Source organism: Oncorhynchus mykiss, chromosome 4 (genome assembly GCF_013265735.2).
Source record: "Oncorhynchus mykiss isolate Arlee chromosome 4, USDA_OmykA_1.1, whole genome shotgun sequence".
In the NCBI taxonomy this organism is placed as follows: domain Eukaryota; kingdom Metazoa; phylum Chordata; class Actinopteri; order Salmoniformes; family Salmonidae; genus Oncorhynchus; species Oncorhynchus mykiss.
Window position 1 is genome coordinate 24,239,826 of NC_048568.1, and position 18,280 is coordinate 24,258,105.

Below are 18,280 nucleotides of genomic sequence, written 5' to 3' on the forward strand. Positions count from 1 at the left end.
GATGTGCAGATGTAATTGGGTTTCCTCTTTGGACTCATTTGTCAGTTCTAAAGAACACACCAGCATTCTGTAGTCTTGATGTGCATATGAATGTACTGTGTGGATTCCTTTTTCCTCTGATTATTGATATTCTATATTTATAACCACTGTTTTCATTCAAATAGGTTTGCCAAGAGACCTTGTTTGATCTCTCTCACTACCCTGTGTGTATGCGTGCGTGTGTGTGCGTGTGTGTGCATGTCTGTGTATTTATCCCATGTCTCTATGTCTCCTCCTCTCCCAGTGGATGAAGGCGAGGCAGGGGTTAGGAGGTTCATGCGGGAGGTGTTGACCCAGTGGAGGAGTCTGTCTGTGGAGGTGCGCAGTGTAAGGAGCATGCTGGATGAGGTGCTCTCTAACTGGGAGAGGTACAGCTGCACTGTGGCCTCTCTACAGGCCTGGCTTGAGGATGCAGAGGGAGCACTCAGCCAGCCTGAAAACATAAAACGGGTATGTCTTACTGTAGACCCCCTCACTTGATCCCCATTCACCTGCTTATAAACATTGTAGATTGATCTAGGCCTAGCATGTCACCAATGAAACAACCACACCTTAACTTCTGCTTTTCTGAAAATGGACCTGAGAAAAGGGGTGAAAGCTCTTTTGGGGGGGGGGTCTTTGACCTTAACATCTTCTGATATATCCATTTCTGACACCCTAATTTCAAAAATATTTATTCGATTTCAACATCCAAATCATCTTCCAACCAACCGTCAAGATTCCCTCCAACTTCCCCATGTCACTGAGGACGTCCCAGCTGTCAGGTCACCATGGATACCCCAGCTGCCAGAATACTGTATAACCCTAATAACCAAACCACTGGGGACAAGACAGATAATTACCCCAACCACTCAATGAATACCCAATGTCATTAATGTCATTACTCTCTCTGTCCTTCAATCTTTTTACATTCCTCCTCCCATCTCTCTCTCTCTCCCTCTCTCTCTCTCTCTCTCTCTCTCTCTCTCCCTCTCTCTCTCTCTCTCTCTCTCTCTCCCTCTCTCTCTCTCTCTCTCTCTCCCTCTCTCTCTCTCTCTCTCCTCTCTCTCAGGAGTTCTTCCGCAACCTTTCTCAGTGGATAGATCAGCACTCTGTGATGAACGACGCAGGGAACTTCTTGATTGAGACATGTGACGAGACTGTGTCACGTGACCTGAAACAGCAGCTTCTCCTGCTCAACGGGAGATGGAGGGACCTGTTCGTCAAAGTCAAACAGGTAACGGAGCTTTCATGGAGACAGAACAAACTGATCACACTATTAGACCTGTTGGACATAAGCTATGGGACACACAGGTAGGTAGTGGCACATTAAGACCCATCAGAGATGCAGATAAATGAGCATACATGCCCTATGGCCATTGATGCAGGTAACTGAACACACTTGACAAAGACACACTGGTTACAGCCACAGCAGCGCACATTAAGTCTCAAACCAACACACTGTGCCCCCTGTCTCTGCAGTACGCCCGTGAAGACGAGCTGGACAAGTGTAGGAGGGACCACATGAGGGCCATCTCTGCCCTGAGGGAGCTGCTGGACGGTGCAGAGGTGAAGCTCAACGCCCCTGTACAGGTCTCCTTCCTCAACATCAGGTCTTTCCTACAGGATGTGGAGGTAGGACATGAGTAGGCTATGTAAATGCACATACAAACTGCATTGTCATATTGTCTAAGCAGTTTTTATGAAGTAGCATGCAAACCTATATTTTATTCTGTGTTCAGAATGCTGTTTGCTTCTGTAAACATACTGTGCTAGATAGCCTTCCAGCTTTCTCTATAAGCCACAGAGTAGATCCAGTCAATATTCCACAAACATTGCTTCACCTCTGATTGAATCTAGCCCTTGTAAACACACGACTAAGATGAGATTTCTCCTTCTTTACTTTCACATCTCCCACTCAGAACACCAAGAAAAAGGTTGTTGCCATGGAGACTCAGTACAAGTTGGCTGCCTGCAGTGCCCAGCTCCTGTCCAAGGATGCCCCGCAGGAGGAGGGCGCCAAGGCCATGGCTACTATGACAACGGTCAAAGGTCAACTCAGTAAGGTTGGTATCACCAGAGGGTAAAAATGACATTTTATTAATCCTTTCCTGCCTCAAATCTTCCATTTGCCAGTGTCAGCTACTGCAATGTACTGGGGTGACTTTTCCAAAAGCTTCTTATTCTAATCTTGATACTCTTTTGTTCATCACCTACAAACAATGGACTAAAATGATCTTAATGCCGTATTTCCATAGAGGATTTACTCAAGTGTTTTACCCAAACGGCTCAGACTTTTCTGTACAATGCTACAAAAGTTTATTTCCTTATACTGGATCTCTCTAGGAATGAATTACCTCCCTCTCTCTGATCCCTCTGCTGCATTCTAATTATGGACACTATTGATTCTCATGGAGCCTTGTTCCCCCTGTCTCTGTCCCAAGGTGAGGGAGAGGTGCCCTTCTCTGGTGAGGGAGTGCCATGGACTGCTCCCCCTGCTGGAGGAAATGGAGAAGCACATCACAGGCTTCTACCAGGCTCTGGAGAGGGCCATCCGGATCACTGCAGCAGGCAGAGACCCAAAGCCACAGGCCCAGGTCCAAGGACAACACAAACACAAGTGGCAGGTGAGCTAGGGGACTAGGGTGTGTGTGTGTATGTGTGTATGTGTTTTTGTGTGTGTGTCCTTTCCTGTGTGTGTATGGTTGTGTATAAATAAAAGTGAGTCTGTATATCCCACTCTGGGTGAGTTTATATATCTACTGTACTCCCTCTGCTCCCCCAGGACCTCCTGAGCCAGCAGCAGAGCTGTAAGATGTGTTTATCTGTGATTGAGAGGAACCTCCACTCCCTGCAGAGGACGCTCTCCTCCAGCAAGGCCCTGAGGAACTTCGACCAGACCCTCCTGCAGAAGAGAGTGGCCGAGATTCAGACCTCTGCACAAGTTAGCATTACTGTACTCAGGTGTCATATAGGAACTACACATAGGAACTACATTACCCATGACATTGCGTAATGTTGGCTGTGCCTAACAATATTTGTGCCATGTTTGTGCTGCTACCATGGTGTGCTGCTGCCATGTTGTGTTGTCATGTTGTATGGCTGCCATGTTGTGTTGTCATGTTGTGTTGCTGCCAAGTTGTGTGGTCATGTTGTATGGCTGCCATGTTGTGTTGTCATGTTGTGTTGCTGCCATGTTGTGTTATTGTCATGTTGTGTTGCTGCTATGTTGTGTTGCTGCCATGTTGTGTTATTGTCATGTTGTGTTGCTGCCATGTTGTGTTGTCATGTTGTGTTGCTGCCATGTTGTGTTGTCATGTTGTATGGCTGCCATGTTGTGTGGTCATGTTGTGTTGCTACTATGTTGTGTTGTCATGTTGTGTTGCTGTCATGTTGTGTTGTCACGTTGTGTTGTGTTGCTGCCATGTTGTGTTGCTGCCATGTTGTGTTGTTGTTAGGTTGTGTTGCTGTCATGTTGTGTCGTTGTTATGTTGTGTTGCTACTATGTTGTGTTGTCATGTTGTGTTGCTGCCATGTTGTGTTGTCATGTTGTATGGCTGCCATGTTGTGTGGTCATGTTGTGTTGCTACTATGTTGTGTTGTCATGTTGTGTTGCTGTCATGTTGTGTTGTTGTGTTGTGTTGCTGCCATGTTGTGTTGCTGCCATGTTGTGTTGTTGTTATGTTGTGTTGCTGTCATGTTGTGTTGTTGTTATGTTGTGTTGCTGCCATGTTGTGTTGCTGCCATGTTGTGTTGTTGTTATGTTGTGTTGCTGTCATGTTGTGTTGCTGCCATGTTGTGTTGTTGTTATGTTGTGTTGTCATGTTGTGTTGCTGCCATGTTGTGTTGTCATGTTGTATGGCTGCCATGTTGTGTGGTCATGTTGTGTTGCTACTATGTTGTGTTGTCATGTTGTGTTGCTGTCATGTTGTGTTGTTGTGTTGTGTTGCTGCCATGTTGTGTTGCTGCCATGTTGTGTTGTTGTTATGTTGTGTTGCTGTCATGTTGTGTTGTTGTTATGTTGTGTTGCTGCCATGTTGTGTTGCTGCCATGTTGTGTTGTTGTTATGTTGTGTTGCTGTCATGTTGTGTTATTGTCATGTTATGTTGCTACTATGTTGTGTTGCTGCCATGTTGTGTTGTTGTTATGTTGTGTTGCTGTCATGTTGTGTTGCTGCCATGTTGTGTTGTTGTTATGTTGTGTTGTCATGTTGTGTTGCTGCCATGTTGTGTTGTCATGTTGTATGGCTGCCATGTTGTGTGGTCATGTTGTGTTGCTACTATGTTGTGTTGTCATGTTGTGTTGCTGTCATGTTGTGTTGTCATGTTGTGTTGTGTTGCTGCCATGTTGTGTTGCTGCCATGTTGTGTTGTTGTTATGTTGTGTTGCTGTCATGTTGTGTTGCTGCCATGTTGTGTTGTTGTTATGTTGTGTTGTCATGTTGTGTTGCTGCCATGTTGTGTTGTCATGTTGTATGGCTGCCATGTTGTGTGGTCATGTTGTGTTGCTACTATGTTGTGTTGTCATGTTGTGTTGCTGTCATGTTGTGTTGTTGTGTTGTGTTGCTGCCATGTTGTGTTGCTGCCATGTTGTGTTGTTGTTATGTTGTGTTGCTGTCATGTTGTGTTGTTGTTATGTTGTGTTGCTGCCATGTTGTGTTGCTGCCATGTTGTGTTGTTGTTATGTTGTGTTGCTGTCATGTTGTGTTATTGTCATGTTATGTTGCTACTATGTTGTGTTGCTGCCATGTTGTGTTGTTGTTATGTTGTGTTGCTGTCATGTTGTGTTGCTGCCATGTTGTGTTGTTGTTATGTTGTGTTGTCATGTTGTGTTGCTGCCATGTTGTGTTGTCATGTTGTATGGCTGCCATGTTGTGTGGTCATGTTGTGTTGCTACTATGTTGTGTTGTCATGTTGTGTTGCTGTCATGTTGTGTTGTCATGTTGTGTTGTGTTGCTGCCATGTTGTGTTGCTGCCATGTTGTGTTGTTGTTATGTTGTGTTGCTGTCATGTTGTGTTGTTGTTATGTTGTGTTGCTGCCATGTTGTGTTGCTGCCATGTTGTGTTGTTGTTATGTTGTGTTGCTGTCATGTTGTGTTATTGTCATGTTATGTTGCTACTATGTTGTGTTGCTGCCATGTTGTGTTGTCATGTTGTGTTGCTGTCATGTTGTGTTAATGTCATGTTGTGTTGCTGCCATGTTGTGTAGCTGTCATGTTGTGTTATTGTCATGTTATGTTGCTGCTATGTTGTGTTGCTGCCATGTTGTGTTATTGTCATGTTGTGTTGCTGCCATGTTGTGTTGTCATGTTGTGTTGCTGTCATGTTGTGTTGTCATGTTGTATGGCTGCCATGTTGTGTGGTCATGTTGTGTTGCTACTATGTTGTGTTGTCATGTTGTGTTATGTTGCTGCCATGTTGTGTTGCTGCCATGTTGTGTTGTTGTTAGGTTGTGTTGCTGTCATGTTGTGTCGTTGTTATGTTGTGTTGCTACTATGTTGTGTTGTCATGTTGTGTTGCTGCCATGTTGTGTTGTCATGTTGTATGGCTGCCATGTTGTGTGGTCATGTTGTGTTGCTACTATGTTGTGTTGTCATGTTGTGTTGCTGTCATGTTGTGTTGTCATGTTGTGTTGCTGTCATGTTGTGTTGTCATGTTGTGTTGTGTTGCTGCCATGTTGTGTTGCTGCCATGTTGTGTTGTTGTTATGTTGTGTTGCTGTCATGTTGTGTTGTTGTTATGTTGTGTTGTCATGTTGTGTTGCTGCCATGTTGTGTTGTCATGTTGTATGGCTGCCATGTTGTGTGGTCATGTTGTGTTGCTACTATGTTGTGTTGTCATGTTGTGTTGCTGTCATGTTGTGTTGTCATGTTGTGTTGTGTTGCTGCCATGTTGTGTTGCTGCCATGTTGTGTTGTTGTTATGTTGTGTTGCTGTCATGTTGTGTTGTTGTTATGTTGTGTTGCTGCCATGTTGTGTTGCTGCCATGTTGTGTTGTTGTTATGTTGTGTTATTGTCATGTTATGTTGCTACTATGTTGTGTTGTCATGTTGTGTTGCTGCCATGTTGTGTTGTCATGTTGTATGGCTGCCATGTTGTGTGGTCATGTTGTGTTGCTACTATGTTGTGTTGTCATGTTGTGTTGCTGTCATGTTGTGTTGTCATGTTGTGTTGCTGCCATGTTGTGTTGCTGCCATGTTGTGTTGTTGTTATGTTGTGTTGCTGTCATGTTGTGTTGTTGTTATGTTGTGTTGCTGCCATGTTGTGTTGCTGCCATGTTGTGTTGTTGTTATGTTGTGTTGCTGTCATGTTGTGTTATTGTCATGTTATGTTGCTACTATGTTGTGTTGTCATGTTGTGTTGCTGCCATGTTGTGTTGTCATGTTGTGTTGCTGTCATGTTGTGTTAATGTCATGTTGTGTTGCTGCCATGTTGTGTTGCTGTCATGTTGTGTTGCTGTCATGTTGTGTTAATGTCATGTTGTGTTGCTGCCATGTTGTGTTGCTGTCATGTTGCGTTATTGTCATGTTATGTTGCTACTATGTTGTGTTGTCATGTTGTGTTGCTGCCATGTTGTGTTGTCATGTTATGTTGCTACTATATTGTGTTGTCATGTTGTGTTATTGTTATGTCGTGTTGCTGTCATTTTGTGTTGCAACCATGTTGTGTTGTTGTCTTAGGTCTCTCTCTCTCTATGTAATTGTTTCGGTGTCTCTTTTGTCATGGTGTGTGTTTTGTCCTATTTTCATTTTTTTTATCCCAGCACCAGTCCCTACAGGAGGCCTCTTGCCAGGCCACCATTGTAATTAAGTATTTGTTCTTAATTGATTAAAAGTTGGGTTTTTTTAATTAAAAAAAACATCAGAGCAGAGATTAGCATTTCCAGACCAGGAAAATTGGGGTACAAGATTGTTTCGCACAAGATTTCCGACTCGGGTGCTCACATTAACAATTTTGAAAACTGAAAATATTGACTTGATCAAAGATGATTGTCAGTTAGAGGTCACATACAACTACAGTAACTACATTACCCACGCAGCATCACTACATCTTTACCACCCTTTGTGCTCTTCCCTCCAAGGGTCTGTTGAAGGAGGTGGGGGAGTGGAGGAGGCAGGAGGAGGCCAACAGCACCATGAGGAGGAGGTTTGAGGAGTCTCGTCAGGACCTGGAGAGAGTGCTGAAGGTGGCAACCACCTGCCTGGGAGAGGGGGGAAACGCAGAGGAGCTGCTGAGAAAACAAAGCGTAAGACTAGAAGAAAAACACCAGTCAATCAACAGTCAACCTTACTCAGTTTAGATGAGTGGGAGGAATCCCTTTTAGAGATTCATTTGAGACTATTTGAGACTATCGAGACTATTTGAAATGATTGAGAAAATACAATCATAAAATGAAATCATTTTTTGCTCCCCCTCTGACTTTTTCTGTTAATTCCGTTCAGGAGTTCTTTGGGCAGCTAGACCAGCGGGTCCTGAGTGTGTTCTTAAAGGCCTGTGACGATCTGACAGACATCCTGCCTGAGGAGGAGCAGCAGGCGCTGCAGGACACTGTCAGGACGCTGCACAAACAGTGGAAGGTCAGACAGCAAAGTTTGATCACTTTCATACATACAATAGTAGTAATGGCAGTCTTCATGAAAGGCGTAAAGTGCTACATGATAATACATGGAGTTACAATAGCAGCCATCTTGTAGAGCATCTTCCTGGACTGATGTTCCTTTATCCTTGTGTAAGTCCTTGTCTCTCTGTATGCTCTGAAAAACAATGTCCATTTAGTCTCTCTGTGTCCCTGTGCTTCTGCAGGACATCCAGATGGAGGCGCCGTTTCACCTGCAGCGTCTGAAGGTGGAGGCAGAGCGAGGCCGGGCAGGGGCCGTCCTACAGGAGTGCAGGGCGGAGCTGGCCAGAGAGATCCAAGCACTGACCACCACAGGCAGCGAGACAGTCATCAGAGAACACAGGGTGAGAGAAGGAGGGAGAGAGAGTCAGGGAGGTATTGAAGGAAGGCGGGAGAGAGGGGCAGGAATGAGTTCACCCTAACTAACCACACCATAATGTGTCTATCCTTAGGCCTTCTTCAGGGAGAAAGCACCTCTCAGTGTGTGTGAGAAGAGCATAGGCAACATGGAGGAGCTCTGTCAGACACTCCCTGACAACGACTCGGCTAGACAAACCCTGGACTCCACCAGGAGGGCCCTGGCAGACGTCAAAGGTCAGATAGAGGCCACCCACCTGAAGCTGCAGCAGCACTCCCAGTGGAGGGAGTGGAATGACAGGTGAGAGGGGACAGAGATAGACGTTTCTCTGAGAAATCTGTAACGAGGGTTTCTCCAATCTCAAAAATATATATATTTTTAATTATGCTGATGTGAAGTACCTTACTTGTAAAGAAATAATGTGATAATGTAGGGAAACAAATCCCCCTTGATCCAGGTTCTCAGAGCTCTCTGATTGGCTGTTGTCTCAGAGAAGCCAGGTGAGGCTCCTGAGAGAGAGAGCCAGAGATCGCTCCCACCAGGAACAGGTGGATACTACTGTCCAGGTGAGCAAGATGTGCTATATCCCAGAATTACCACAGAGGTTATAGTTAAGAATGCAATTAATTCAATTTCCCCATTGATACAGAACCTCTCCATCTTTACTACTACCTCTTCCAATACCTCTCAATCTCTCCCACTCTATCCCCTTTTCATATCTCCGTGTCTACCCATTCCTCTCTCCTTCTACCCTTCACCCTTCATCCCATACCTCTCCTTCTCTACTCCTCAATCTCCCCTCCCTTTCTACCCCAAATTCTGTCATCCTCCAACCCCCCCTCCCATAGGAGCTCCAGAGGGCAGCCGAGGGGCAGGAGGAGAGCCTGTCGTGGCTGAATAGTCGTCTGGCTGTACTGACAGAGGTCAGTCCTGAGGTGGAGGCTATTAGACAGAGGGCTGCCCTGGCCAAACTCTCCTCTGACCTCACCGCCCTCCTCTCCTCTCTCTTGGAGGTAAACCATCTTTTTTTTTTTGTTATGGCGATACAATTGTCCACTTGTCATGAAGGTCAGAATTGAGAGACTGATCTTTGTAACTTCCTTGCCTATCCAAAAAGTGAACTGGTGATCTCTGCTCTATTATAATGTTATTATGCTGGTCTAGTCTGTGTTATATACCAGTATACAGTATGTTTTAAGGACCTGCCTCTCTCTCCTCCTCTCTCTGCTCTCTTCGTCTCAGTGGGGTCAGGAGGGGTCTGTGAGGGTCCACAGTGAGGAGCTGAGGGAGGATGTGCGTTGTGCTCTGGAGGAGGTTCTCAGGGCTCGGAGGGAGGCTCAGGAGCAGACCAGCAGGATCCTGGAGGCAGAGAACCCAGAGGAGGCCAGGCAGCTGCTCCTCATACACCAGGTAGGGGCTGAGGGAGAGGTGTGCTGAGGGAGGGGTGGGCTGAGGGAGGGGCTGGCTGTGGGAGGGGTGGTAATAAAATAAAAAAATTAAAACACATTCCTACTGTGTAACTATAATGTCTCATAAAGCCATTATGTGTGTGTGTGTGTTTGAGATCGACTACATTGCATTGCAGTCGGACTGCACAATCAGAATCACTGATATACAAATCACCTTGCATCCCAACACTTACTTAGAAGATTAGCGATTCTGTGCTTCTCCTTGCTCAAACTGATCCTCTTTAACACGTTGATTTTCTCTCTGACTTCCATTTTCTGTCTCTCTGTGTCTGTCTCCCTGTCTTTGTCTCTCTGTGTCTGTCTCCCTGTCTTTGTCTCTGTGTCTGTCTCCCTGTCTTTATCCCTCTGTGTCTGCCTCCCTGTCTTTGTCTCTCTGTGTCTGTCTCCCTGTCTTTGTCTCTGTGTCTGTCTCCCTGTCTTTATCCCTCTGTGTCTGCCTCCCTGTCTTTGTCTCTCTGTGTCTGTCTCCCTGTCTTTGTCTCTCTGTGTCTGTCTCCCTATCTTTGTCTCTCTGTGTCTGTCTCCCTGCCTTTGTCTCTCTGGGTCTGTCCCCCTGTCTTTGTCTCTCTGTGCGTCAACAGCAGCACCTGAAGCGTCTCCAGACCGACAGGAAGAAGGCAGAGCTACTAGTCGCTCACTGTCGCCAGCTGCAGAAGGCGGAGGGGCTTAGTAGCTCACTACGGGAACTAGAGGGTGCTTTCAGAGAGGTGGACCGCAAAGTAGGGGCCCAGGAGCCCAATCTGCAGGTACAAGTCTCTGGATAAACTACACTGTATTCACACACGTGGCTGTGTTGAAATGCATGTGCATGTCTTCCTATTGATCTTTCAGCACATGCACCTTCCCTGATCAATGATTGGTCTTTGTCCTATGTTAACTTGCCATTGATCTGTGTGCTGTGTTTTTGACTTACACGTTTTCTTCATATCCTCGGGTTTCAAGTAAACATGTCCCTCTCGGCCTTGTCATTGATCACTTTAAATCTGTGTGTCTGTGGGAATGTGTGTCTGTCCCGTTTGTGTGTGGGTGTGGCTGTCAGTGTGTTTGTGTGTTTGTGTGTTGGGGAGTAACTACAGTTACATGTCAACTGATTACTAAAAAAACGAACTGTAATCTGTTACTTTACCAGCAAAAATATTGTAATCCGATTACAGATACTCTTGAAAAACTAGATGATATACTTCTTGGATAACTTTTAAATTCAGAAAGGATGTTTGCAAAAAAATACATTATGACTCCTTTCTGTTTTCTCAATGACATTCAATTAAGCATTGAAAAAAGGTGCAAGTTTAAGTTTGTTCTACCAGACTGAGTCTGTCCACAAGTCAGAGACCAGTGTGATGACACACCAAAGCGTTTAATGGATCCTTTTTGTCTTCTTCTAATGCCTCTTAAAGGTAAAGTAATCCAAAAGTAACGTAAAGTAATTAGGTTACGTTACTGATTTGGGGTAATCCAAAAGTTACGTTACTGATTACAATTTTGGACATATAACAAGTAACTGTAACAGATTACATTCAGAAAGTAACCTACTGAACCTTGTGTGTGTGTGTGTGTGTGTGTGTCCACATACTGTATGTTGTGTTTGTATTCAACAATATCTGTGTGGGATCCTCAGGCGACTCTGGGTGCATGGCAGGAGTTTGACGCAGAGAGAGAGGCAGTATGGCAGTTTGTCAGCAGTACCAGCCCTGTCTTACAGAGGGAACTCATCTTCAGCAGCCTGGACAGCCTCAGGACTGAGCTGGGGTGTACCAAGGTAAGTCTGTTAGAGATACATCCAGTGTGTGCGTCTGTGCATATATACAAATTGTCACTGGCCTACACACAATACCCTGGAATGTCAAAGTCAAATTATGTTTTTTGACATTTTTACAAATTCATAAAAAATGTAAAGCTGAAATGTCTTGAGTCAATATATATTGAACCTCTTTGTTATGACAAGCCTAAACAAGTTTAGAAGTAAAAATGAGTCCATACAACAATAAGTTGTATGGACTCACTCTGTGTGTAATAATAGTGTTAACATGAACTACCTTGAATGACTACCTCATCTCTGTACCCCACATATAAGTAAGGTCCCTCAGTCGGGCAGAGAATTTAAAACACAGATTCAATCACAAAGACCAGGGAGGTTTTTAATGCCTTGCAGAGAAGGGCACGTCTTGGTAGATCAATCAGTCCCTACAAAGATACAGGCGTCTATTCTAACTCAGTTTCCAGAGAAGAAGGAAACCACTCAGGGATTTTACCATGATGCCAATGGTGACTTTAAAACAGTTACAGAGTGTAATGCCTCTGATAGGAGAAAACTGAGGATGGATCAACGACATTGTAGTTACTCCACAATACTAACCTAAATGACAGAGTGAAAAGGAGGAAACCTTTACAGAATAAAAATATTCCAAAACATGCATCCCGTTTGCAACAAGGAACTAAAGTAATACTTTAAAAAAATGTGGCAGAGAAATTAACTTTTTTTCCTGAATACAAAGTGTTATGTTTGAGGCAAATCAAAAACAAAACATTACTGTGTACCACTCTCCATATTTCCAAGCATAGTGGCGGCTGCATCATGTAATGGATACGCTTGTAATCGTTAAGGACTGGGGAGTTTTTCAGGATAAAAAATAAACCGTATCGAGATAAGCACAGGCAAAATCCTTGAGGAAAACCTGGTTCAGTCTGCTTTCCACCAGACACTGGGAGATGAATTCACCTTTAAACAGGACAATAACCTAAAACACAAGCCCAAATATACATTGGAGTTTCTTACCAAGAAGGCAGTGAATGTTTCTGAGTGGCCGAGTTACAGTTTTAACTTAAATCTGCTTAGAAATCTATGGCAAGACCTGAAAATTGTTGTCTAGCACTGAGCAACAACCAATTTGACAGAGCTTGAAGAATTTTGAAAAGAATAATGGACAAATGTTGCACAATCCAGATGTGAAGAGCTCTTAGAGACTTACCCAGAAAGATTCACAGCTGTAATCTCTGCCAAAGGTGATTCTAACATGTATTGACTCAGGGGGTTGAATACTTATCTAATGAAGTTATATTAGTGTATTATTTTTCATAATTTTTAAAACAAATGCTATCATTTTCCTTCTATTTTGACATCACAAAGTATTTAGTATATATCGTTGACCAAAAAATTACAAATAAATCCATTTTAATTCCACTTTGTAGCACAACAAAATGTAGAAAAAGTAAATGGGTGTGAACACTTTCTGAAGGCACTGTATCAATTTGTTTGCAGGGGCTCCATAAGAAGAGTGTGGAGTATGTGGTACAGACAGACTCCCTGTCGAGGAAGGCAGCAGAGATTCAGTTGGGTCCTAAGAACCAGACCCTCCTACAGCAGCAAGCCCAGCAGGCCACACAACAAGTCACACAACTGGAGGCCAGCCTCAAGAAGAAGTAAGGATGTCTCCCTCCTCTTGACTTACTTTCTAGATATATTCACATGCACAGTATTTTATCGGCTTCATCCTATTCAGTTGTAGCAATACTGTAGTGGAATGGTTGGGTGTGTGTGTGTCTGTGTTTGTGTATGTGTGTGAGCACATGTCTGTTCCAGATTATGACTCTCCTCCTGTCCTTGTTTTGCAGTGTTGACCTGCTGGAGATGGTGTGTGTTTGGTGGGAGCGTTTCATCAGGGAGTCAGAGGCCTTCTCCTCCTGGATCTCAGAGAGGGAGCGAGAGCTGGACACTGTGGACTCCAACTCCTCCTCAGACCCCCTTGAAAAACACATCAGCACAGTGGAGGTATGATGTGTGTGTGTATATGTGCTTGCATGTGTGTGTGTGGGAGAAAGGCAGTTTATTATCTCACCTTTATACTATTCCTCCCTTCCATTCACACTCCATTACATAGAGACAAGAAGTAGTCTGTGCTTTGATCACGATCAGAGCATCACTTGGATGACTGTGTAATGAATGCCCTGCAGCAGTCTTTACCACTGTGGGTCCCAGTTTCTACACACAGGTTTCAGATAGTATGTGAACAGAGACTGTAGAGACTGATCTAATAGCCCTATTGGGATCTACTTTGACTTGTATCTCTCACCCTCTATCTGTCTCCCCCTTTCTCTCTCTCTCTCTCTCTCTCTCTCTCTCTCTCTCTCTCTCTCTCTCTCTCTCTCTCTCTGTGTGTCTTCCCTCTGTCTCTTTTTTCTCTATCTGTCTCCTCTCTCTCTCTCTCTCTCTCTCTCTCTCTCTCTGTGTGTGTCTTCCCTCTTTCTCTTTCTTTCTCTGTCTGTCTCCTCTCTCTCTCTCTCTGTCTCTTCTCTCTGTCTCTCTCTCTTTCTCTCTCTCTCTCTCTCTCTGTCTCTCTCTCTCTTTCTCTCTCTCTCTCTCTCTCTTGCTTCTCACTTTCTTTCTTTCTCAGTTTGTTGGAGCAAGACTAGAAGAGCGGGCAGCCATCTTGTCCCACCTGGAGGCGGAGTCAGAGGCTCTGTCAGGGTTTGTGACCCCTGGGGAGGCGGGGCGTATCCGGGCGCGGCTGGCTCAGATGGAGCGGTACTGGGAGGAGCTGAAGGAGAGCGTAGAGCAGCTGGGGGGAGAGCTCAACCAGAGTGCCACCTGCAGGCAGAGGTTTAACAACGACCTGGAACAGGTGACACAAACCTCTATGGTGACTAGAATTTCCACGGCAATCTCCCACTGACTTTAATGCAAGATGTATGCAAAAGTCCACGTTTCGTACACTTATCTCAAGATTTGGACATTATATCTGGTTTACTGTAAATTATATATGTGTTAGTACAGTGTAGTAAGTGGTGATTTTGAATGATGTCTTCATCAGGTGAAGACAACGATGGTTGACCTCAAAGAGAAGCTGGACATCACCATTACCTGCTGTACATCCTCCTCAGAGACCTACAGAGTTCTCCAGGACCATATGGTGCAGAATGTCCCTCTTTCTCAGCATGCTGTACTACAATATAATGTGTCTACACTGTTACATCAACAAAAATGATTGCATATGACATATGTGTATCATGTTATGACCGATAGGATAAGATATGGTAGTCACATTTGTTTGTGCGTACATTACATTTGTATGTTGGCAATTCTTCCAGGACGTAGTCCAGGCCTTGGAGCAGCTGAAGCCCAGGCTGGTGGCTCTGTGCTTGGGGAAAAAGAGGCTGGGTAAAGGGGATCTGCTGGAGGGAGAGGTGGCTAACCTCCAGAAGGACCAGGGAGAATACATAGAGCAGGCTGCAGAGAAACAGGCTACACTGGAGAAACTGCTGGTACTATGGCAAAAGTAAGGAGACATGTGTTTGTGTGTGTTTGTGCATGCGTACACCTGTGTGTGTATGCATGTCTGTGTCCGTGTCTGTGCGTGTGTGCATGTGTGCTTGTGTGTATGCATGTGTGTGTGTGTGTGTGTGTGTGTGTGTGTGTGCGTGCGTGCGTGCGTGTGTCTGTGTGTGTGTGTGTGTGTATACAGGAGACCTCATCTGGTACCCTGGAGGTTTTTGTATTGGGGATTAGTAGTGCAGTACTGGGTGCTGTAGAGAGATAGGACTGTCCCTTTATGTCCCTGTCATTGACAGACAGCAGTAACACACAGACATGGCCTGCCCAATCATAATGGAAGGGTGTGTGTGTGCGTGTGTGTGTGTGGGGGGGGGGGGGGGGGTAAAAAAGCCATATTACAACCTATGTTGTGATAATTGCATTGTTTGCCCTATAACGCAATCGTTCATACGCCACCGTGATATACAATAAGGCAGAGACAACAAAAAGACAACAGTCACACAGTGGCGGAATAAATTCAACTATATATATGTCTGTTTCATCACAAAACCACAAAGCAACATCTGTCCCGTGAAGTCCACAAAGCAAATATTTCATACCAACAGTAGCATGGTCAAGTTAATGTTTTACACAGTTTACTAAACAACTACTGATTTAGAACCACAGAGTTACCACAAGTCAGCTCAAAGACAACAGGAGCCCTGCCTTCGCTGTTCCAGCACCATTTACACTTACACTTTTAAACATCATCAAATCAACAAGGCTATATATGCTTAGTTTAATACACTGAAAATAAACTTAGAAATGTAGTCCAATCAACGTTGCTAAATATCATGTGGCTGTCCATGGTACTAATTTTTGTTTGTGTGTGTGTGTGTATGTGTGTGTGTTTGCGTGTGCACAAGTAAAAGCATTTTTTGAATCTACTTGTAGACTAGTTGAACTCCAATGCCATCCTCCTGTCTTTCATGTTGTCAAAACGATCTATGGCTCTGTCATACAGTACACTTTTAGTTTTTGTTGTCATAAGCTACCTAGCTAAAATGCTTGCTAGCCTGACTTCCTCGCATGGGCAACAATGAACCAGCTAACTTATCTAGCTAGCTACATATTGAACTTCAATCGTCTCAGGCCAGTGGCACAACATATTCATTTATGGTTCAGATCAGAATCGGCATCATCATCATTGGCCTGTACAGAGAATTAAGTCCAAATCCCCATCTCCATCCATGGCTTAGGAAAGGGCCGATTTAGCAAGCTAGCTACTGCAGGACATTAACACAAGCTAGCTACTGCAGGACATCAACACAAGCTAGCTACTGCAGGACATCAACACAAGCTAGCTACTGCAGGACATCAACACAAGCTAGCTACTGCAGGACATCAACACAAGCTAGCTACTGCAGGACATCAACACAAGCTAGCTACTGCAGGACATCAACACAAGCTAGCTACTGCAGGACATCAACACAAGCTAGCTACTGCAGGACATCAACACAAGCTAGCTACTGCAGGACATCAACACAAGCTAGCTACTGCAGGACATCAACACAAGCTAGCTACTGCAGGACATCAACACAAGCTAGCTACTGCAGGACATCAACACAAGCTAGCTACTGCAGGACATCAACACAAGCTAGCTACTACAGGACATCGACACAAGCTAGCTACTGCAGGACATCAACACAAGCTAGCTACTGCAGGACATCAACACAAGCAGACCAGAAACAGACAAGTTTTTCTGACAATGACGTTTTGCTTTGGATGTGATTTGATTGGTCTGAAGCAAAATCTGTGTGTGTGTGTGTGTGTGTGTGTGTGTGTGTGTGTGCGTGCGTGCGTGCGTGTGTGTGTGTGTGTGCGTGTGTGTGTGAGTGTCAGTAATATTATATTATGAACTAGGAGGTGTGAATCGGGTAAATATTCTCGCTACCAATTGTACTAGACCTTATTTCCTTTCCGGTATTTAAAAGTGTCCTCTGTCCTGTTTGTCTCAGGTATGAGAAGGAGAGTTCCAGTCTCAGGTCCTGGTTAGACAGATGTGAGTCTGTCTGCTGTCCAGACACTCAACTCCTCTCTACAGGCAAAGCAAAGCTGATGAATGAGCTGCAAACTGTACAGGTAAAAAGTGTTAACATCAATCCACAATCATATTTCAATAACTAAATCATAATTATTGTACATATTTAATCATATTTTATGATATTACAGGAAATGCAGAGTGATTTGCAGTCCCATGAAGCTCTTCTGCAGGGTGTGGTGAGTTTGGGGGCGTGTCTCTACCCTACAGCACCAGAGGGGCGGGTCAGAGAACTCACTGATGACATTACACAGCTGGAGGAGAGAAGCACCTCAATGAAAAACATTATAACACAAAGGTAAGGACGTGTGTTGTGTTCCACCTGACATAACACACCTACAGTAAATATACAGATGACCAAAGTAGGATTTCCATGAAGGCCATAATCCAGGAGTTTACCCCTTGGCACACACACCCTTACACCTCTCTCCTCTGCAGGCTGCAGCAGCTGCAGACACACCTGTCTCAGGTGGAGCTCTTTGACGAGGCCCTGCTGACCCTCACCCAGTGGAGCGAGAACTTCCTGTCTGTACTCAGAACGACTTCCCAGGTCAACATAGCTGACCTGCAGGCTGCTGTCACCCAGGTCAAGGTGAGTTAGACTATGTTTGTTGCCTGAATTGTGTCTTAATTGTGCTATAAACACACCAAGTATCCCTTTGAGATGACAAGGATCGATCCTGTAGAGTAGATTATGAATTTGTACGTGAATGTTGATGTTGAAACTTTTAGGCTAAACTCTTCACTGCCTTTTCCAGGAGCATGAGGAGTCCCTCCGGGAGCAGACAGCCCTGAGAGAGACCCTGCAGCAGAGAGAGTCCTCCCTCCTCTCCTTCTCCTCCCCAGAGGCCCAGCAGCAGCTCCAGGGCCAGAGGGAGGACTGCCTACAGCCCCTCAGCGAAGCCCAACACCTGCTCCTTCTCCGTGGAGAGAGCCTGGCTGAGCTGGGGGTCTTCCTCCAGAGCCATGGAGCTGCAGCCGGGGAGGTCAGGGGCCTCCGGGAGGCTGTGGAGGGCAGGGGGAGCTGGGACCGTTCGAAGGCTGAGGAGCTGCACCACAGACTGGGAGAGGTGGCCGGGGATGTGGCCCGTCTGGAGGCCCAGGCAGTGGGGTTGGATGGGAGGCTCAGCAAGGCCCACCTCCACCTGAGTGGGGCGGAGTGGAAAGGCTCCAGGGAGGGGGGTCTGGGTCAAGGTCCCGGCCAGGGGAGGACGTCGTGCAGGGGCCAGGCTGTGGCCCTCATGGTGGCCCTGGAGGGGGTGCAGCGAGGCCTGGGGTGGAGGCAGAGCCAGGCGGAGGCCCTGGGGGCACTGTGGACCTCCTTCAGGGAGAGGAGGGAGGAGGTGATGAGGAGTCTGAGGGAGCTGGAGGAGAGGGCCAGGCAGGAGGGGGCCAGAGAGAGCAGCGTACAAGCCTTTCAGAACAGGTACAACTAATATCTCTCATAATATAGACTCTGCCAGGGGAAGAAT

The 18,280-nt window shown here is 45.4% G+C and overlaps 1 protein-coding gene across 1 annotated transcript in view; it reads left to right on the forward strand.

The window, feature by feature from the left end:
- Nucleotides 1-18,280, forward strand: part of syne1a (spectrin repeat containing, nuclear envelope 1a) — a 212,702-nt gene that overhangs the window by 55,861 nt on the left and 138,561 nt on the right. The window contains exons 16-39 of the mRNA XM_036975988.1: nucleotides 284-489; nucleotides 1,091-1,255; nucleotides 1,501-1,653; nucleotides 1,941-2,084; nucleotides 2,463-2,645; nucleotides 2,804-2,962; nucleotides 7,096-7,260; nucleotides 7,457-7,591; nucleotides 7,818-7,976; nucleotides 8,085-8,290; nucleotides 8,448-8,556; nucleotides 8,839-9,003; nucleotides 9,233-9,400; nucleotides 10,041-10,205; nucleotides 11,078-11,218; nucleotides 12,719-12,879; nucleotides 13,072-13,228; nucleotides 13,851-14,078; nucleotides 14,268-14,366; nucleotides 14,545-14,732; nucleotides 16,726-16,849; nucleotides 16,940-17,106; nucleotides 17,247-17,400; nucleotides 17,567-18,234. Coding sequence (XP_036831883.1) covers nucleotides 284-489; nucleotides 1,091-1,255; nucleotides 1,501-1,653; nucleotides 1,941-2,084; nucleotides 2,463-2,645; nucleotides 2,804-2,962; nucleotides 7,096-7,260; nucleotides 7,457-7,591; nucleotides 7,818-7,976; nucleotides 8,085-8,290; nucleotides 8,448-8,556; nucleotides 8,839-9,003; nucleotides 9,233-9,400; nucleotides 10,041-10,205; nucleotides 11,078-11,218; nucleotides 12,719-12,879; nucleotides 13,072-13,228; nucleotides 13,851-14,078; nucleotides 14,268-14,366; nucleotides 14,545-14,732; nucleotides 16,726-16,849; nucleotides 16,940-17,106; nucleotides 17,247-17,400; nucleotides 17,567-18,234 — 4,369 coding nt within the window. The remainder of the gene's footprint in view (nucleotides 1-283; nucleotides 490-1,090; nucleotides 1,256-1,500; nucleotides 1,654-1,940; nucleotides 2,085-2,462; nucleotides 2,646-2,803; nucleotides 2,963-7,095; nucleotides 7,261-7,456; nucleotides 7,592-7,817; nucleotides 7,977-8,084; nucleotides 8,291-8,447; nucleotides 8,557-8,838; nucleotides 9,004-9,232; nucleotides 9,401-10,040; nucleotides 10,206-11,077; nucleotides 11,219-12,718; nucleotides 12,880-13,071; nucleotides 13,229-13,850; nucleotides 14,079-14,267; nucleotides 14,367-14,544; nucleotides 14,733-16,725; nucleotides 16,850-16,939; nucleotides 17,107-17,246; nucleotides 17,401-17,566; nucleotides 18,235-18,280) is intronic.